Genomic DNA, 21887 nt, shown 5'->3' on the forward strand with positions numbered 1-21887 from the left:
TAACAGTAGCAAAATTACAGTTATAGAGTAGCAACGAAAATAATTTTATGGTTGGGGGTCACCACAACATGAGGAACTGTATTAAGGGGTTGCGGCATTAGGAAGGTTGAGAACCGCTGCTCTAAGTAGAAAGAGTGAAATTTAGAACCAGGTGTATGCTTTTAAATGTCAATCACATTAAATGGACCAATCTCTTATGAAGACGGCTTCTAAGATACTGAGTTTTACAGTTGTGAACCAAGCATTAATTTCATTCTTTTAAAAAATATCATGGGCTGATTTTAGCTGTCTTTCTGTTATTAATGCAAGTGATGGGAGCCCCAATTTTAGCCATTACATCTGATTAATAGTCACTGATCATTGTGAAATATTATACTGAAACAGGCAGCCTTCATACAGATATATCAGACATATGTAAAAATGAGGCAAGTTGTCTTTTGAAAAACGACTCAGTAAAGGGAACATGGAAGGAGTTTATGATTTATCAGTCAGAGTATCAACTGGCGTCCAGCCAATGTAGCCATGCCATGGGAAAGTCCCTATGAGCTCTCGCCTTGGCTAGAGGGCTGGGTTTTACAGCTCAGATGCCTACAGCCTTGCAATTCCTAATGTGGCTTGTTTGCCATCATCTGCCAGGCCTGGGTGGCGCAATCCCACAGAGTTGAGAGAATAAGTGACAGCATGCTTGGCCCCAGAGAGCGGCCCTGTGACCTCCCTAACACAGTCACACAACTGAGAGAAAGCCAGTTCTCCCCATCTCTGTCTATTGTGTGCTGAGCAATGTGAACCCCACAGTGAACAAAACAGATAAAATCCTGCTGCTTGCATTCTCAGTAAATTAAATAAGATGTGCACAGGGATTGGATTATGAAAAAGGAAAAATGAGAGAGAAAGGAGGTGAGGGATGCCATCACTAGAGAGATGCCACCATGAGAAGGTGACTTACAGGAGTTGAGGGAGCCTCAGTCAGCAACAAGTCCCCACAAAAAGCCCTGAGGAGGAAACAGGAGAGGAGAGAATTAGAGACGGCCTGACCGACGATTTTCTGGGGAGCAGTCACTTGAGAAAGGAAGGGGCAGCAGGTAAGAGGGTCGCATTAGATTTGGGATGTCACTTGCATGTCCAGGGAGACCTCTCAGGTTGAGGGTTGGTATCTCTGGGTACCGTGAGGTGAGTCTGGGACTCTGGGGTGAGCTCCCAGCTACTGTGTGGATTTGGGAGTTGTGGGCATGTGGGTGGTGATGGACCTAGTGGTGGGCAGAGTGGGAGGCCCAGGTGTTCTAGCTGGAGGAGGTCAGCAGGAAGAGGAAATGCAACCGGGGGAGGAGGGGGGATCAGCCCCATCTGGGGTCCCAGGAGGGCACCACCCAGGTCCTGTCGGGCTGTGTGGGGACATGCCATAGGTCCAGCGGTCAAGAGATCAGTGGCCATGCTATGCCTGCAACTACTTATGGCCCCCTCCCCTCGCAAGTGTCCTAGCTGTGACAGTACCTTACATGGTCACATTACTGATGCGTGAAATAAGATAAGAATGAGGAATTCAGTGGGATTCTCACAACATACAGGCCTTTGGGAACGCTAACGGGAGTAGTATTGGTGAAGGGTGGGGAATAAAATGCTTATTGGAGTAAATGCCATAAAAAATGGGAGGAGAGGGATCTGAGACAGTAGATAGACCTCCTTCCAGGATTTTGCTCCCAAGAGGAGCAGAGAAATGGGTCAGTTAGCTGGTGCGAGGGAGGCAGACGGGATTTTCTTTTAAGATGAGAGAAATTACAGCATGTTTATGCTGATGGACATTACCCAACTACAACAACAAAAAGAGCAGTAACCATTTGATTTCTTTTACACTTAGCCATTTGATTTACACAAACCATTTGATTTCTTTGTGCATCACCTCTGAGTCCAGCACTCAGGAAATCGTGACAGGGATTCCAGAGCCCAAGCAGCGGGCATGAATGCCGAGGCCGCAGAGCCTGAACCTCTTCCTCTGCCCCTCCACTCCTGGAACCTGGATCTCTCCTCCACCTCCAAGCGCCCCCCCAGTCCACCTCCTTATCTCCTCTCACCTTCCACTGTGGCAAAAGTCACGTTTCAAACTCAGTCTGATCCTGTCCCTCCCCGTGAATGGAGTCCCCCCAGGCTTCCCCCCTGTACACACACAGCACACAGACACACATGTGCATAGACACACAGGCATGTGCGCTCACACATGCATAGGGTTGCCAACACTGAGATAGTAGATTTCTGGCTTTTCTTTGCAAAACAACTTTTGCAGCCCTGGACTTATATTTCTACTTGGCAGCCCCTGCGGGAGCCTTCCCCTGTGGTAGGCTCTGGGGGCTTCACCCACCTACTCTACCCAAGGTTTGGGAGATAATATCAAGAGGATCACCTTCCTCCACTGCTGCAGTCTCTCCACAAACCAATCAAAATGCAATTCAGGAGCTCTTTGTGCTAATTGAAGCTGACAATGACGTTGACTTTCCACGGACATGGTTCAAATCACCCAGCTGCTTGGGAGACAATATTTCATCTCCCAGTTGGTTTTCAATGATGGACCACATTTACCCTGATAAGAGGCATGCACATATGGGTACATCGACACAGAGGTGTGCATGCACAACACACACACGTATACATGCATGCACACATGCCACACACGTACACTCACACATGCACTGGTGTGCATGCACGCCACAAACAAACGTGTGCATAAACACACACACACACACACACACATACAGGCACAAACACACACCCAGTTTGCATGAACCATATGAAGGAGAAAGGCAGATGCATGTGGAATGGAACAGGGATGTAATGTAACCTTAGACTCCCAGTCAAGAGTTCTGAGCACTCCTAATATATTAATTCTAAGACTAACCCTAGAACCAAGCTGACTCACTCTCCCGTTGCCAGCTGCCTGAGTGCTTATTCCAAGAGGCGCGTGCCCGCCATGCTGTGTAAGCTTCAGCCGGACCTCAGCCATTGGCAGCACCTTACTTCTCGCTGCCAGTATGCTCTCCAATTGAATTTTCAATATAAAGATAGAAAAATGTGTGTGTGAATACATACTAAATAATTCACAATATACACATGGAAAAGAGCTTTCGCCTTACCTCCTGCTTCCTTCCCCCATAGCATTAACGCTTAACTCTGACAATTTAGGTAAAATCGTAACTTTGTTCTACCCTATCCATATGCTGCCCCCAAAACGGGGCAGCACAGGCACGTCCCAACCCTCCTCTTTTTAGCTAACAGGATAGGATGGACATCTCTCTAGGCAGCACCTTTTGCCTCATTCTTTCAGTGGCTGCATCACCCCCTCTGGTGTCGATGGACCAGACATGCAGAGCCTGCGCCTGTTCGTCCTCCACTCTGCCGGCTCCCTTCAGAGCCCCGCCATGATGAACAGTCTTGTTCCTGGCCTACCTGGTTTTCGCATTGTGTTTATGAGCTCAGACGGCTTGAAAGTGATCCCGTTTGTAATGGCTCTCACACTCTGGGTGACCCTTCCCGCTCCCGCCCATGTAATTACAAAGCAAAGGGCCGGCCTCGCCATTTGCTGTCCAGTGGTTTTGCTCAGCCCGTGGTCCCACACGGTCTGAAGCTCTGGGGGCTCAGGGACCACTGCTCACTGTGGTGACCTCCCGCACGCACGTCCTGTCTCTACGTCTCATGTTCTCCTGGGGGAGCCAGCGGCTGCCCATCTCCTCAAGCCTTCTTCCTTTGACGTAATGGCCTGTCTCTGTCACTGCTGTCTAGTACGAGAGTCACCAGCCACACATAGCTATTCAAACTTCAAAATTAAAACTAAATGAATGGAAAAATTTAATCCCTGGGTCGGGCCAGCCATGTTTCAATTCACCTGTGGCCAGTGGCTGCCAGATTGGGCAGCTCAGACGTGGGACGTTTCCATCTGTTGGAGCACGTGGGCTGTGATGGGGTGGGATTCCGTTGATAGCCACCGTGCCCTTCATTTATGGAAAAAGGCCAAGAGGGTATTAACCTGGTCCCCTGCCCAGGAGGAGAAACCCACAGCCCTTGTCTTACTTGGAAAGAATGACTTTTTGCTGTGAGGGAGAAATAGTCATAACATACAACTTGCCATCTTAACCATTTCTAAGTGTATAGTGAAGGAAACTCATGAAAGTGTGGAATTGGGGTTTCGGAAACCCTTCCCTTGCCACCCAGGATGCACCTGCCAGCTCATCTACCCCATGGGGGATGGGCTGGCACAGAGAGGGAGACACAGGTCGCCTGCAAGCCTGTGCAGCTAGAGTTTCAGCTCCAGGTGGAGAGGAGACACCTGAGGCAGATCCTGGTGGAGGAAGGAGCCAGATAAGCTCCGGGCTGCAGTTGAGCAGCAGAGAGTCAGGACGGAGGAGGGGGTGCCACATCCAGGACCTGTGCTCGGAGCAAGAGCTGGAAAGGTGGACAGCTGGGGCTGAGCACGAACCCAAGGCAGGTAATGAGCAGATTCCAGATGGTCCTCAGCCTAGATCGGACTTCCCAAGGTAGTGCCTTTATGCCCCGGGGGAGCTGTTCACTCCAAGATTACAAAGAACTGGCCAGTGGTGCGCATCTTTTAATTTAATTTAACATATTTAAAGAATTTATGTGGTTGTTAGTTTTGTTTTTTATAGAATTTTTATAAATTGTGGTAAGATATTGATAATATACAACTTAACCATCTTAATTATTTCTAGGTGTGTGTAGTTCAGTAGTGTTAAATATATTCACATTGTTGTGCAACAAATTCCAGCACCTTCTCAGCTTCTCAAACTGAAACTCTGTCCCCATTAAACACTAACCACCCCCGCTCAATTCCCCTTCCCCAGCCCCTGACACCTACCATCCTACTTTCTGTCTCTATGAATTTGATGACTTGAGGGACCTCACAGAAGTGGAATCATACATATGTGTCTTTTTGTGACTGGCTTGTTTCCCTGAGCGTAATGTCCTCACGGTTCATCCATGCTATAGCGTGTGTCAGGATGTCCTTCCTTTTTAAGTCAAACAGTATTCCATTATATGGATGGGCCACATTTTGTTTATCCATTCACTTGTTGGTGGAGGAAGCTATGTTTTTGAGCTAGATTAGAAAACAGCCTTTGAAAAATAGGTAAGATACTCCAATTTCCTCCTGCACTGTGTAGGCTTGTAGACCAGGAACAGGGCTGCACGTTGACCTCTTCATTATCTATGAATGTTATCACTCCTACTCTACATTCATTCGTTCAAACAAATTCCAAGTATTATATATTCATAATGATTCCCCTGGATGTCATAGGTTTGGTTTTCTTTGTTCATTTGTGTCCCCCAAATTTATATTTACTGATATGGAAAAAAACAACTCGAATATAAAGAACATAAAAATACACGTTTTCCGGCTCTTTAGAGAAGTCAGTTTGTGTTTTGTTTTTTAAAAAGTGGACTGTTGCTTTTGGGCTGTGAAGAAGGGAAGTGATGCTACTGTTTTGTGGCAAAAGGCTCTGTGGCTGGTACCAGCTTACCTGCGGCTCACCTTGTATCCATCTGACTTGCCAGCCCCAATAGGGATTGCATGTGACTTTGAGAATAGACACATTACTGTGTATGGGAGAGTTTGTTTTTTTCTAAGCATGGGATGTTTCTCTTGCTGTTTTGCTTTCTGGGATTAAAAGCTGACCAGTGTTAAACACATTGCACAAATGACATTATAATAGGTTAAATTTTAGAATCGTAAGAAGAGAGAAGAGCCAGCAAAGAAAGGTTCAGAATCAGGTGCTCAGGGAACATATTCAGGGTCACAGGGTTTAAACCTGGGCAGGTAAATCACAGGGGCAGAGAGAAAAGTGGCCACAGCACCTCCCTTACAAAAGGAAAACAAGGAAATAAAGGAAAATAATTTTTAACATTTGCTAACTTTTATAGACCAGTGTGAAAACATGGGATGAAAAAGAGAGAGAGAAGCAAAGAAATACAGTCAGGTGGGGACCGGGGAAGGCGAGAGTGGGCCCTGCCTTAAGCCAAGATTCGTGCGTTCTGCAGGTTCAGCTGTGTGTATCGCCCCTCAAGCTGCAGCGTCCCCTGCAAGCTGTCCCTCCTGCCTCCACCCTCACCTAGCCACCTGCCTGGCCTTGTCCATTTCCTGGCCCCCTGGGCTGGCCCAACTCTCAGGACTCACCTGCTTGGCTAGGGCCCTGACATCCTACCCAGCCCTTAAGGGAAGCGGAGCCTTCTCTCTCTTGGGACCCTGTCGTGGATGACAAGCTTCACCTGATGCCTCTCCCACCACCTGCCAGGGACGGTCTGGGATGGATGCCAGCCTGTGACTGCCTCCTGCAAGAGCACGCCCTGGCCTGATGCCCACCCCCATCACTGGCCTTATTTCCTCCGGTCCCGGTCCCGGCACCAGGCTGAGCAGGTCTTGTTAGAGGTGGCTCCATGAACACTCAGCCAGGGTATCCAGTGTCATCACGGTCCTTTCATACTGGGAAGGGGCTTCCTCATTGTCCTCCAGCTTCGAGCCATGAGCTCTGGGCATAGGGTAGAGTGAGACCCAGCTTGAGCCGTGGGTGCAGCCCATCCGGCTTTTTTCCTCGTTAAACCTGACGCCTTCTCCCTTGCCACAGAATCAGACTGTGTCAAAGCCTATTTGGCTTGCTATGACCTGTGGATGTTTACATTACAGAAAGTATCATTCCACAACAGACCTGGCTTAGCTATGTTGGACCCGCAGGTCCATGCCCAACCCCAAGGGCCGGGGTCCCACCCTAGCGAGCAGCTGCCACACCCACAGCAGACATATGGGTGCAGCACGGTTAGGGAGCACTTTTGGCTTTCTCTCATTCATCTTGAGCTGCAAGCAGAGACACACATTGGGGAAACTGCAGTTATTGAAACATTCAGCTTCTCAGGGGCCGATTGCTATGGGGTAGTTGTTTGGCTTCTAGGGTTGTTGCTGCAGATAGTGGTTAATTCCTGTTACATGTGACTTTTAGATGGCAGGCTGGCTGCCTGGGCCGGGTGCTGAGACAGCGGGCTGGTTTTCTGGGCTGGTTGCTGCAAGTTGTGGATCTGAGTTCATTTTTATAGACTGGCCTGGCTCTGGTCCATCTGTATACTCAGCCTCTCCGTGGCCATAGTAACAAGTTGAACTTCTTTAAAGGATAGTTATAACCTCGATGAAGGAGACCGTTTCACTGCTGATGGAAGGAAGATTGGAAAGCTGGTGGGGTTGGCAGGAGGGTTTTGGATGCTACTTGAGGGTGGAGAATAAGATCAAGGGAGTAAACCCAGGCATGGGACTGGCTGACATCAGCAGGGACGCACAGACTCCAGGGTTCTCAGCACTGGAACAAAGGGCCACCACCCTCAATGGGCTGGAGAAACCCGGGAAGCAGAGCAGTACTCTGGTGGCACAGTCCCTTTCAGGGCTGGACAGAGTGAAAGCCAGAGGTCTTGTAGCTGTGGACACACTGGAGAGGAGGGCTGATGCTTTGGTCAGTCCCATGCCCATTCCTTCCTTTGGGCGTGCTGAGTGTGGGTCTGGGCTAGGCGCGGCTGATGCAGCTCTCGTGGGGTTTGTGGTCAGGGTCAGCAGACTCGGCTCCTAGAGCAGACCATCGGGGTGATGATGGTTCCGGGGAAGTTCAGAGTTTCTGCAGCAACACATCAGATCTCTTGGCTACCATAGATCTGAGGGGACCAAAAGCTTTATCTGATGCACAGGAAAGACAGAGGTGGCTTGTGGTAACGGGGGTTCTTTCTGGTATACTTCAAATCAGCTACAGAACCCAGGGCAAGGCCCACTCCGTGTTCTCCAGTGAGGTTTGGATCATCATATCTAAGGTCTTTTCAAGCAGTGAGATCACTAATTCCTAATTCTAGAAGAAAGGCAGAGTTGAGCCCATGGTTTCTCTGTAACTGAGGGTTTAATATGGTCTCTTTTCATGAGAAGCCTCTCCTTGTCCACTCAGGAGGAGGGCAGTGGCTTCAAAGCCTGCTGAGCCTCAGCTACAGCTAACCTAAGACTACTGGGTCAGCCGCTTTTCACCTAGCCCTCCAGCCTGGAGTAGCAGTGGGGTGGCAAGGGGAGCCTGTAGTGGGGGACCCCCCCCAGACTTGGAAGCGTGCAGAGCATGGCCGCAGATACCAGTGAATCCCTTGCGATGCCTTCAGCCTGTCAGGCCCTCTTGAGTGACGGTCCCTCCCAGGCTTACATGTGCAGGTCGAGCAGGTTAGCCACATGTTCATGAGAAGATAAACGCCCCAGCATTACAGGATTTGCCCCAGAGCAGGGCTGTCTTAAGACTGTCTTGTCATCCTGATTTGTAGAAGACCAGAAAAGCACACTGGAGCACTAGACTAGTTTATTGAGAATTAGATCCTCAGGCCCCCAGCCCTTCAGACTGGTCGGGATGCCCTGGGCCAGGTGCGACTCCCACACATGCATCCCAGCAGATGACGTGGGACACTACAACCTCAGAGAGGATGGCGGGCTCCCCAGAAGTCGCTAACCACATTGCAGCTGGTTAAAGTTGGCCTGCCTCCCTACATTCCCAGAATGAGGCTCCTAGTGCCTGCCTGGGTCACGCGTGGCACTCACTTCCAACCACAAGAGGGCACCATTGGTCAGAACACATTTTTTAATTCTGCTGCACCATTTCCTCCTCACACCTTCTCCTGTTTCTGTACCTCACTGGTGCTTCTGTTTATTCCTATAACTAGGGCTCAGTACATTTTCAGTAGTGCTTATGTCCATCCTTGGGACACAAGCTGCTAACAGGTGACTTCCCTCTTTGCTTTGTCTCCTGAAAACCCTGCTTCCTTGAGAAGGGGAAGAGAGCAGGCGTGGGGCTGAGGCCAGGCCTAGCAGGAGGGTTTGTGAGGCCCAGCCCTGGCCTGGCCCCTCCTGGCTGTTGTGGGGAAGGTGTGACCTCTCCCACTCCCCGGTTATCTCAGCCTGGAGACGGGCAGTGACCTTCCAGTCCCTGGGACTTCTTCCCACTGGCCCCTCCTCCAGAAACACCACCTGGCTTATCACCCATGTCAGCACGTCCCCTCTCCCACCAGCCACCCGTGCACTCGCCTCCGCTTACTCTCCACCCTCCAGCATGACACCCATGCCCCCCTCCCGCCCAAAGCCCCACACCACCCGCCCGGCTGCATCCTCAGGGCCCTACTCCACTCCACCTAAATGTCTCTCAGCCTTGACCCGGAGTGGGCTTGTCGCTGCCCACCGCCCCCTCTTTCCCAACTTCCCTTCCTGACGGTGCCCAGGACCTGAGGTCCAGCAGCCGCCGCAGGTGTCCCAGCCTCCTTCCAGGCTCTTCCTCTGGGCGGAAGCTCGGGGCACTCAGACACAGCATCTCTCCCCAGCGCAGGAAGTCCTCAGGGCTTGTCTATGGGACTAGCCACTCAGGGTGGGGGGGACCTTGGACCAGCAGCCTCAGCAGCATTGGGAGCTCGTTAGAAATGCAATAAGGTGGACCCCACTTTGGCCTCCCGAGCCTGAATCAGCATTTTAACAAATTCTTCATGAGTCTCGGGTCCACATTGCAGTTGGAGAAGCCGGCACGTTGTGGGCCCGTTTCATCACACACCCTCTGTCCGTCATCTCTCCCCACCAGGGATATTCTCTCTGTGAATGCCTTTCCTCCTCTGTCATTCTGGTTTCTCTTTGTGTCTCCGCCTGACCCTGCTCTGAGATAAATTGGGTCTAAACCGGAGTGGGGGAGGAGGGGCTGAGTCCCACACGCTCCTGCCAGTTTTGGGGAACAAGATGCAGCTCAGCCAAGAACTAGACAAATGTGATGCCGGGTGACGAAAGACCTCATTCACTGGTAGGGACGCCCAGCCCTTGTTTCTAGACTATTCTCATGCTGCTCACTTTTCCCACCCAGTGATGGGGAGATTGGACCCACAGCTGACCAGCCTTCATGCCCAGGGCTTCCAAGGGCCACCCAGATGGAGTTAGCAGGCCCATGGGTGCCCAAGGCCAGCAAGCCCTGAAATGATAGAGAGAGAGAGAGAGAGAGAGAGAGAGAGAGAGAGAGAGAGAGAGACTTTATTCAAGTTCTGTGCCTTTTCATTATTTAGGCCAAAAGTGAGCTCATCAGCCTCACTCAGCTGCCGGGCGGCTGGCCAGGGTTGCACTCCGATCCAACTGTTTTGAGATTGGAGGCCAACATCTGTGTGTTGCAGGCCATGTGTGCCCAGGGTACTGGGACGCTTCGTGTGGCTGCCAGCTTCTGAACTATTTGCTCCCTGTTTACTCCACTGCCACGACCTTCGGCGCAGTCAGCCCAAGGCCTGGCACACAAGGAACCTTAGGGTGGGCAGCTTTGAGCAAGATCCAAGTATGAGCCGCCTTGTCCCCTAGGCATATGAGGTCACAGATGTGGGCGTGGGGAGGGGGTGTAACAGAAGCAGGGCTTCTTGAGCTCTGGGTCCTTCACTCATGTGGGCAGACCCCCCCTTAGCGTAATGGCAGGTGGAGTGATGGGACCCCATGGGCTGCTGGGAAATGGGGCAAATCACGTGGCCTTGTTCTGGGGCTGCAGTGGGAGCACGTGGGGGGCTTGAAGGGTCTCTACATCCTGACGTAAGATGCCTTCTGCTTGTTAGGTCTATGTGCCTCTAAGTCAGTGTTCCCAAAATGTGGTAGGAGATGAGATGAGGGGGCATGGAGGAGAGTTCTCCTGGGCCTCAAGCTAGGTTCTGGTGTGTGGGCATCTTTGCTGTCTGCTTCTGGGGCTGGGTTCGCTCAGCATGTCCCCCAATACCAGGAAGTAGTGCAGGGACCCCTGAAGAAGAAGCCCCTGCCTAGCCCAGCATTAGGATGCAGCCCAGAGGTGGGAGGGGTGGGAATAGGCTGCTTTATTCTGCAGAGTGAACTTGCCCTGGGAGGCAATGCAGGCAGCTGAGAATCCTGACTCAGAGCCAGACCATAGGGGTCACCCTTTCTGTGCCCACCAGCTGTGCGATTTTGGACAAAATACTTAACCCCTCTGTTCCTTATCTCTCAGCTAGCTACCTCATATGGTTGTGATGAGGATTAAAGGAAGAATAGCTGTTGAGCTTTTAGTGTGGTGGCTGGCCAGTAGCAACCCTGAAGAACAAAGAAATCCCTCCTCCCAGAAGAAGGGTCTGGGCCCAGGGACAAGGGTTTCTGTTCCATCTCAACTTCCTATCTGACCTGCCCAACCTGAGTCAGGCAAGGTGGCTGGCCATCTGTGTTGAGCACTTGCTGCTGGGGTGCAGTGGGGAGCAAGACAGCTGTGAATCTAGGTTTCTGGCACTGACACTCGAGTGATGCACAATAAAGTCCTTACCTCCCTAAGAACTAAGCCATCTCAGAAGAGAGTTCTGTCTGAGGAACCATGTACAGCTGTGAAACAGCATCATCGACTTCTCGCTGTGCGTGCGCACATGGGCTTTAAAATCAACAGCAGAAATGAAAGCTGTTTTATTTTCAATGAAAGCTGAAGTTGATTTGTGTATTTACCCTAAGCCCTTTGCTGTCATTGTACCAGATTACTATAAACTGGTAGGGTCCTTCATCAGCAAGTGTGGACAAGAACAGAGAATCAACAGCACATACTCTCACAGATGTGCACACACCCACACAGGTGTGCATTATGTATATCATTGTCCCCATCATTAAATCTGATAGGAAAAGATGTTAGCTATGACAGCTCTGGCTTTATTACATAATGTTTGTAGCAGGCAGTGCACATTCACAGAGTGCATAATTTACATTTGTTCCATTTCATTTTGATTTCCATTTAAACCCAGAAGTGTGGCTCCTTTAGGTAGGTTCAGAGACTTGGAAATGCGCGATTCCAGTCAGTGCGTCAGGCTGCCCTTCTCTCGCTTCTGTGTGGATTGGCTGGCAGCAGCAGCTGCTGGCATTACACAATTGGCTTGGATGTGAGATTAGCCAACAGAAGCAGACCTCCTGGCTTCTGCACTGTGACTCGGGCTCCTGTGTTAGGCTAAGTCGGGACGGAGGTTATCATTACACAGCGACTCGGCGTTATCTTTATCACAGATGTTGCTGTTGCAAGAAGCCATATTTCCCGTCCCATTTCCAACAGATGCTTATGAGCCTACAGGCACCTCGGGGATTTTCTCCCAAAGTTGTAGCGATGCCATCAAGAGCAATTTTCTAACGTGGACAAACCCGAGGACTTCAGATGCTAGGACTAACGTGATATGTGGGTCATAAAACTCGTTTTAGAGGATTTAACCAGCTGGTCAACCCAGAAAAGAAAATGACTCGGCTCTTGCTGTGGAACAAAAATTGAGCTCCAGGAGAGATGGGTTCTACCTGGGTCTTTTCCTTGTGAGATGGTTGGTGTTAGACTGGGAAGGAAATAAGCAATACACAGAAAATATCTGTCCGTCTTTAGATAAGAGCAAGTTCTGGAAATTGCCCGGACGAAGCTTATGGAAATGCTGCAGTCTGCTCAGACGCCTACTTGGCAAGCGTTTTACCTTGCAGTGCGGAAGTGGAATAAGGATCATAGGAGGAATCATTTTATGATAAGATTTTCTTAGAGATTACGTGAAAGCCTATCTTCCTGCTGCACACACTAATTGCAGATATCTCTCCTCCTCGTTTCAGCTTACAAGATGCTGGCATCGGATTCATCCTGGTCATAGACCGAAGGCAGGACAAATGGACCTCAGTGAAGGCATCGGTCCTGCGAATAGCAGTAAGTGTCGGTGCCTGGGCTCTGTGACGCTCCCACCTACTCTTCCCCTGGGCTGGATGACAGCAGCGTTTCTCTTCTAGCAAATTGTCTTCCTGGGTGGTGTTTGGGTTCTGGCTGGCCTGTGCTGCCCAGTGTGGCACAGAGCCGTGGTGTGCAGCCAGCTCAGAGCACCGACACGGGGTGGCCTGAGGCTGAGCCAAGGGGCACTTGGGAGCCCCACCTCCTTGGGTTCCTGCAGTTGCTAGGGCATACATGTGCATGCACGCGTGTGTGCATGTGTGTGTGTGTGTGTGTGTGTGTGTTCTCAAATGGGTTAACTCTTAGGGGGCCTGTTATAATTTGAAAACAATTATACCAGCTGGTTTATTTCTGACCATCGAGTGTGTGAGATGCTCAGGATTGCACTGTGTATTCATTCTCAAATGCATCACGAGGTCCTGAACCCGCAGGGTGTTGAGTGCGTTATAGAGGATCTTCAGGCTAGAAGTTTGAAATTATGTTGACTAGCTTTTTCTAAGTGATCTTCTCCTTTCCAAATGGGCTATTTATTCTTTAGTTTTACAGCTAAATCAGATGCCTTACCCTTCCTTGGTAACCCATTCCTGCATTTAGTAGCCCCCACTGCCAAGGAATTTATCTTTCCATTGGTAGAGTTGGTTTGCAGACTGAGTGCTGCCCTCCAGGGCAGAAGAGCAGCTGGTCTGTGGTTGTCGCTCTGGCTGGTTTTAGCTGCAGTAATAACGTAGGGGGGAAGAGTTAAGTCAGCAGAAAGCCCGTGAATCTTGTTTTAGTCGACAGCTTCCACCCCCACTCACGAGCTCCACTGAGGAGCACTTCTCACCATACTGAGTTTCACCCACACTTTCTTCTGGGAGCCAAAGGAACAAAAAATTTGACTGTTGTCAAGCAGGGTAACCCAGAGTGACTGTGGCCAGAGTCCTCGGCTGTGATGGCTCTGCTGCTCCCAAGTGTTTCTTAAAAACCTAACCCCTTGTGGGAGTGGAGTCAATGGAACTGTAATAGATATGTATGTTATCGGGGAGGGGCGGCGGATTGGAGGAGGGGGTTTGTCACTTTGAGGGGTAAAAAGTATAACTATTGCACTGTGTTGTACACCTGAAACTAATTAAAACAAAACAAAAAACCTAACCCCTGATGGAGGGGAATTCTCCTAACCTCTCGTTCTGGGTATTGTGTTCAACCATATTTGGTTCCTGGCTTCTGAGAGGCTGCTGTGCTGTGGTTCTGGGTGGAGTGGAAGAATTGATTCCTTCCCTACTGGCTGCCTCATTAATTTCTCTTAACAATAATTAAAGGCTCAGTATCTGCTCTGGCCCTTACAACTTAGATACTTTGGGTGCAAACCTATTCCTGGGCTGCTGGGTCCCACCTTTGTCTTTCTGATAAAGCTTGTCCCTGCACTGCCCCATTGTGTCTCCTATTCCCTGTCCCCACCTGGCACACACTTCCTATGACATCATTTATCTGAAACAAATCAAAACACTTCAGTGTTTCATAAGAAATACATGTATTCTATAATCAGCTTTCTTTTATTTTAAAATCCCCAGAAACTTACAAAGCATTTTTGATATGCCATCAACAGTTAAGAGCTGACGTATTCATTTTAAATTTTGAAACAAATTTGCACATGATGTCACACGGCAGGCTAAATTGAGAATTAAATGGTAAGAAACCCTGAGTCAGATGCACAATGGATTTACAACAAATGTCGTGGGTTGGATACCAAGAAGTTCCTAGTTAAGTACATTGTTGTTTTAAAAGGTAATACTGTTATAATAATAGTGTGTTCAAATCTAAACTATCTATCCAGTCCTTTCACATTTATCTACAACTGACTTAAATCACCGCTGAGACATCATGGTATGGCATGCCCATGGGGTCCAGGCCTCTCATCCTTGGTGGAAAGTGCTTCTCAGCACCTTTGCACACACGCCTCTCCCTGGAATGCCCTCACCCCAGTGGCTTCTATTCAATTCTTCTACACCCTCTCTACCCGCCTCCCAGGAGAGCAGCATTCCGCTCAGTCTACTGCTTTACCTCTGCTTTATGGAAGTACACAGTTGTTCTTTGTTTGCACACCATGGGTTCCTTGAAATCAATACCAAGCCCTATCCGTCTTCGTGCAGCCGGGCACCCAGCCCAGGCCCTGTGTGAGACAGGTTCACCATAAATATCTCTTGAGTTCATCAGTGGCTCCTGGTTAGAAACAAGAGGTTCCCCAAATGCAGGAGTGCTGTTTTAGAAACAAACTTATTTTTTAAAGAAGTAATCCTTCAGATCCCCCAATTCAGCAATATGGTTCAGGGCTATGCTGTCCTTGCTGTCAATGTCAAGCTCTCAAGTTGCCAAGTATAATCGGAGTTTTATTCATCATCAAGTTTATGATCAGATGAATTTCTGAAGTGGTCTGGCTCACCTTGAATACTTTGTTTTCTGAAAATTGAAACTGAAAAGTTGATGTTTGAGTTTTATGTTTGCATTGATTTGTACACAATAAAAATATAGTGTGGGGTTTTTTTTGGTTTGGTTTTTTTTTTTTTAGTTTGCTTGTTTTTTGTTTTTTTGGGTTTTTTTTTTAATCCTTTTTCATGTAAGTCTCACAGTCATCCAATACTGGTTTGGAAATCCCAGAAGTTAGCATTTTCCCAGCAGAGTTGTCAAAAATTCTCTTTAAACTCCAATGCTTTTTGTTATAGCAATTTACAGATCATATTAATGCCAAAAATTCTATTCATGTATTTAACACATTTATTGAGACCCTGCATGTGCCTGGAACTGTGCAAAGCACTGGGTAAGTGGGGGGTAAGCAAGAAGTATACAGCCAAGTCAGTACAGACAGTTGACAGAACATCATAATAAGGGTTATTCCCAGCGATGCCAGACAAACATATCGGAGGTGCCTGAGAGAGTTCCGAGGTCCTAGGGATGGTCAGGACGCTGCAAGCCAGGCCCCATTGCCCTCCTTGTGCACGTGTCCATCTCAGCCAGGTTTTGGGTCTGATCTCCATCACAGCTCTGCAGTGAGGCCGAGCGGTGGGAGACAGAGCTGGCAGTTGTCCTAGTGCCAGGGAGTTGGGCAGGGCAGAGCTAGTGCACTGATGCCATCGCCTGGGACTATGAACCCAGACAATCCCCTTCATCTGGTCAGTGCTCTCATTCAAGGGGGCTTTGGGGAAACGACCACCTAGCGCCAGCCAGGCCAGTGCTCTCAGGAGGAGTCACACACATGGGTGCTCCCGCGTGCCTGACTCCACTGGGACGCCCGGGCCATTTTGCTGCAGGTGCGACAAAAGCAAGCCAGTGACAGAGGCTCTGTTTATCTCCAGTGTGTCTGGACACTGAGTGAGGCTCAGTGCTTACATAACGCCATGTAGTTTGGGGCTATTTTTAGTCACCGTGTGTGCTGTCTCGTGAGCTGAACTTCCCTTAATGTGGGCTGTTCTTTTTTCTTTGTTGGATGCCTTCAGCTTGGCTTGGAATAGAAAAATAAGACATTGGAGGAGCCAAAGTCCAATGTGCCTAAAATCAGGCTTACTTTGCCTCCATCAAGGGCAGAGTCAGCATCAGCTCTGGCAGGGCTTTGGGGGAGATGTGTGTGCTTACCTGTCACAGATCATGCTCTCAGCTGGTGGACACAAGACCCAAAGCTGAGAATTCCAACATCACTCTTTGTCCAAGAGTTGCTTTAAAGTTCGGACTGTCCTAGGATATATATATCTTTTGTGAATATTTAAGTATATTTTTCTAGGATTCCATTTCAAATTTTAACCCACACCTGCTATGTATGTATGTAAGTGTGTGTGTGTGTGTGAGTGAGAGAGAGAGAGAGAGAGAGAGAGAGAGAGAGAGAGAGAGAGAGCATTGCAGGAGGGGGGGTATTATAATAGAGTGTACATGTTTATGTTTAAAGCTAGCCTAATTCAAGCTAAATCTATATCCTGGACCTAGCACATGCTGCTGAAGAAAATTAAGGTTAAAGCCGTTTTGCATGGGGCAGAACTCTGGCTTTTACCAGAGTCAGTGCTATCTGCGTGTGCAGAAAAGGTACAAAAGGAAGTATCTGAGGGACCCAGAATTTTCAGGTCATTCAGTAAATACACCGTATGTGACAAAATAATATTGTATTAAACAATGCCAGTGAATCCCTACTGTGTGCCAGTTACCAGAGGTCTAAGCGCAGACTGGTGAGCACCAGTGGAGGTGAAGACAAGAGCCGTGTGAACACCAGGAGGGCTTCTCGGCAGAGGTGACACCAACAAAAGTCAGAAGGGAAGTTAAAGTTGTCCTGGCAGAGGGGGTAATCAGCATGCCCCCTCGGAACACAGTGAAGGTGGGAGGCCAGTGGTCGTGAATCCCTTTCAAGGGGCCTGGGGGTGCAGGGGGTGCAATGCAGGTTACCAAGGGAGAGGAGGGGTCATGGCACTGCCCTCTTCACAGGGCATGGGAGCTAGAATGGACAGTGCACAGCCGTGACTCCTCGGGAGGCCCGGCTCTAACTATTGCATAGCTAAGCTTTCTCAGAACAGGTCTGCTTTGAACAAATACTTACATAGTGTAGCAGAAATTCATAACACCACCCTGAGCCCACTTTAGTGGAAGGAAATGGGGTCCAGTAATTATGAGCTTTTCCTAAGTCCTAGGCTCTGTTAGAGAAGGCTTTTACACGTGCAATTTCACTCAAATTTTCCCTGTGCTGCAGGTAGAGAAACTGGGCTTCAAAGGGATGTGGTCACCTACTGATGGGGTAGGATGGCTGGTGGCCTGTCTCCAAGGCTGAGCTCCATTCCCCACACCAGGGGTCCAGGCACATCTGTTGATGGGCAGTGCTGGTCCACACAGAACATTCTAGAAAGAAGAGCAGGCAGTGCAAGTTTTGTAACGTTGAGCATATTCGGTTTAATGATTGTCCTTCTTTCAAAGATTATGCCCTTCCTACTTCTTTTTCATTAAAATGTCTTTTCCTTAATGATGTTTCCGATAGGCTTAGCAATATTCACCGGCAGGGTGGGCTTAGATTCTCCATCCTTAGTGCCGTTGTCCACACCTCCACTGGAACAGGCCTGGGAGGGGCAGGCCTCTGCTCACTGATTCAGACTCCGGGGTTTTTTATCTCTTAACACCAAGACACACATTTTCAAATTTTTATTTATTACACAAACTTGTTTTTTTTTTTTTTCTGGCTACTATGAGACAAAAGTCATTAGTCAGGCTTCAGCTGCTCCATTTGAAATTAAGCATATGAGTATAATGTCAGGCCGGATAAATGTGACTTTGAGCAGACTTAAGGAAATTACTTGAACTTGGGGAGAAACAGCATTCCCCAAAGCTCCACGGTCCACAGTGTCTAATGTATTCTGTTGGTTTTAGCTGTGTTGCCTCTTCATTTCATAAGTCTCTAAGAATATTAATTCAGAAGCCAGTTAACTCCTCTTTTTCTATCTCCAGATTATATTCATATGGTTATCACATGGTCCCTAAGCCAATCAGTTTCAGCCCCAGAAAATGATACTGCTTTCACATTACATAGAAACCTATTATAATCATTTTATGATTACTTGATTAACAAGTAAGTTACAAAAAGATGTTATTTTACAGCCTTCATCCCAAATCCTCCATCTAGTTACCTCTATTTTTAAAGTAAAATTTTTGTTTTGGAATTGTCTACAGCTTTTAATACATATAGTTGGCTCCAACCAAGAGAAATTTTAATTTTATGTGTTTGTGTACATCACTAAGGCCTTCTCACTTGGCTAGGATCGTACAATTACTCTCTTTAAAGATTCAATAACTTAAAGAAATGGAAACACTAAAGCAGAGGAAAGGAGGAGAATGAACAGTTTTGTCCCATTGAGAGTCACCACCAGCCACAGGCTTAGCGAGGCAGGTGCCTTTCCTGTCAGGATGGAATGGGTGAGTCCCGCTGGCAGTGGGATTTCTTGCCACCTGTGTTGAGTTAATCTAAGTGAAATCTCTGAAGAAGGACAAGGGCACAGTTTTAATTTATCACCTAAGTTCCAACTGTTGTCCTTACAGAGCACATCTGCCATGAGGTGTAAATTATGGCGATAAAAACAATATTGAAATTTAGAAAAGCATGACACTGTTGCCTCCAGAAAGAGATATTCATAAAGAGGTTTTCCTTTCATTGTGGTGGCCACTTTCACAAATGGTGGTGACGGGTTTGCACGGTCCTCTTGTTGACAAGTGACCCAAAATCTGCCCTAGGGCTTCAGACTCTCAGTGTGGTTCTCTGAGTTGTTTTCTTCCCCCTCAGAGGAGTTGAGCTTCATGAGCATTGGCTTGAGTCAGCGGGAGCAGGACCAATGGAGAGATCCCTGCTCACTGGGGTACACAGTTCACAGTTTCCTCCTGGGCTGGTGTCGAGCAATCACATGTCCTCCACTGCACTGTGCACCTCCCGCAGGATGTAGAGAGGTTTGTGTCCAACTATAGAGTGAGATGGTGGGACACAGGGCACAGAGCTGAGTGACACCCGATCCGCCTCAGAATAATCCCACCCAGACCCAGCTGTGGGTCCAGCGGGTGATCGTGGGTGAATGTGGAGACCATGGCTGGGCAGATGGCATGCCGTGATAGCTCTCAGCTCACCGCCTTGTCCACACAGCTGCAAACACTTAGCAAGCACCTGCTAAGGTGCTGGCGACCGAGGACACATGGTCCCTTTCCTCCCAGGCTGTGACAGTGGCACACAGACATATTCAGGACACATGGGGAGGGCATGTCTAGGGGGCTGCAGGCTGGAAGGGTACGTGCCCCACTCACTGAAGTCTCAGCACCACCCTCAGGGTTCCTGGAGGATGATGGGGTACTCGGCAGGCATCCAGGACCTTCACGTGGAAGCTCGGGACCAGCCTGGCCGCAGACATAGTGTGGGCGTCACCAGTAAGTGGGTGGCAGTTTTAAACCTTGATGACATAGCCCAGGAATAGCCACAGATGTGGTGGGTCCTGGTGTACAGATGGGCCACCCACTGGTCCCTGATGGGGGGGGCTCCCCAGTTCCATGCCCTTGGGGGCTCACTTCTGCCAGTCTTGCTGAGACCAGCATGGATATTAGAGTGTGACCCAGGAATGACCTTTTAGCCAAGATATTGGGGTGAGCTGGCTTTCATCTTCCATTCTGTACTGCCATATCCATTTCTGGCCTCAGAGCTCTGCCATTCTTTTCTACATATTATATGTTAGGTGCATTTAGCCTAGTTATCTGGAAATCAGGTTCACTTGCTTCGGAATTTCTTGTGTTAGTAATGGGGTCTTCCTGGATTTCAGCATCTGGAAATAATCTGGCATCTAGAATAGCCTCTTACTATATATCTGTCATCACCACATTTTTTAGCGCTTTGTGCGAGCACTATACTAAACACTGCATGTGTGTCAGGTCATTTAACCCTCAAGAGTATGCAGCGTGGAAGGCACTTTGTTATCCTTACTTCACAGATGGGAAAACCGAGGCACGGGGAGGTTAAGTAACTTGTCCAAGGTCACATTCCTTGTAAGCAGAGTTGATAACCAAACATATTAATATAATTGTGTGTGAGGCTGTGAGAGATTCTCTCGCTTCTGGTGGTTTGCTGGTAATATTTGGTGTTCCTTGGCTTGTATACACATCACCCATCTCTCCCTTCATCTTTACATGGTGTTCTCCTTGTGTATTTTTTGTGTCCAAATTTCCCCATTTTATAAGGGCAGCAAGTCATATTGGGGTAGGGACCCACCCTCATGACCTTATTTTAGTTTAATTGCCTCTGTAAAGACTTTGTCACATCTGAGGCACTGGGGGTTTGTACTTCGATATGTGAACTTTAGGGGTCACACTTCAGTCTGTAACAAGTGTAATAAGCTTTGACTTTTAAGTTGATAAGCAGCATAATATAGTTGTGCCAAGCACTGTGACATTTTTCCTTTTCTTTTAAGAAATGCTGATGCCTCTAACAGAGTACAGTGTCTGTAACCATTTTTATCTTAGTATGGCATTGACATGTTGAAAATACCTGGACCAGTAAGCTGGGTCTCCCCCATGTGGACTGTGCAGTCAGCTGCAGGGGTGCAGGGACCCCCAGCTCAGCAGCTGCAGGTGTCCACAGACCGTGCCACAGCCCTTCTGTTCTCTTACAGGCATCATTCCCAGCAAACCTCCAGCTTGTCCTTGTTCTGCGCCCAACAGGATTTTTCCAAAGGACTCTCTCTGACCTGGCTTTCAAATTCAATAGAGATGACTTTAAGATGAAGGTACCGGTAAGTATACCTTGCTTTAGCTCTGTACGCAGAACTGCATTTAATTGCATTCCTGGCCCATCAATGATAATCTAAATTCTCCAAGTGTTAACTTCGGTGCTATGGGCATAAATAAAGCCCCAAACGACTCAATCAGAAATTGTACTTCCTCTTACACTAGCAGGAGCACTATGTTCCTTCATTCCCACATGCCACTCCCCATCCCCAGTTGACTGTGCAAAGCACGGCCTTGGATGGATCACCCCATAAAAGTACAGGTGTGTCATCAGAGCCACAAGTCTAGAACATTCTAATAGCCAGTCAAGCTGAAGAACAAGAGAGCCAAACCAGCTGAGTGCCATCAACCACCTCCTGTGAGGAGTGGCCAGGCTCTGCCAGTGCCCGGGGACACGAGAGGGGCCGGAGAAGTGGGTGCAAGTATCCCCGAGACCTGCAGAGAGAACCCCGAGCTGCTGGCGGCGCTGGGTGGTTCTCGGTCCTGCGTGGCAATCCCTACCTCATCTCCTTACTTCAGCCAGACACAGGGCAGCTCCAGCAAAGGGGCACCCCCTGGCATCGGCCCAGCAAAATGGAACTATTGGGCCAAATTAGTCAGTTGTCAAAAACGGGTTTCACAGAAATCATTGCCAGCATCTTCAATTCACGGACCCGTTTTAGATCATTCTTTAGAATTACAGAAAGCACAGTCTGAATGCTGTTGTTAAAAATGTATTCATGTCAATGTTTTGGTGCTGTGTGTTGAACTCAGCGCTAGATAGAAAATGTTAAGAAAAACGGTGAGCCCTCGCACCTTTTCTGTCATGGTTAAGTATAGAGGAAGCATAGACAAGACGTTAATGGAGATACAAAACTCATAAAGGAAGGTGGCTTGAATCCTTAGATTGCCTAACTAACCCATATT

General features: G+C 48.5%; 1 protein-coding gene across 10 annotated transcripts in view; it reads left to right on the top strand.

Annotated features, from left to right (window-relative positions):
- Nucleotides 1-21887, top strand: part of MCF2L (MCF.2 cell line derived transforming sequence like) — a 200363-nt gene that overhangs the window by 147032 nt on the left and 31444 nt on the right. For all 10 annotated transcript variants that reach the window (XM_019644811.1, XM_019644813.1, XM_019644815.1 and 7 more), the window contains 2 exons: nucleotides 12620-12710; nucleotides 20867-20986. In XM_019644811.1, coding sequence (XP_019500356.1) covers nucleotides 12620-12710; nucleotides 20867-20986 — 211 coding nt within the window. The remainder of the gene's footprint in view (nucleotides 1-12619; nucleotides 12711-20866; nucleotides 20987-21887) is intronic.

The sequence above is a fragment of the Hipposideros armiger genome, unplaced genomic scaffold (assembly GCF_001890085.2).
Source record: "Hipposideros armiger isolate ML-2016 unplaced genomic scaffold, ASM189008v1 scaffold_91, whole genome shotgun sequence".
Taxonomy (NCBI): domain Eukaryota; kingdom Metazoa; phylum Chordata; class Mammalia; order Chiroptera; family Hipposideridae; genus Hipposideros; species Hipposideros armiger.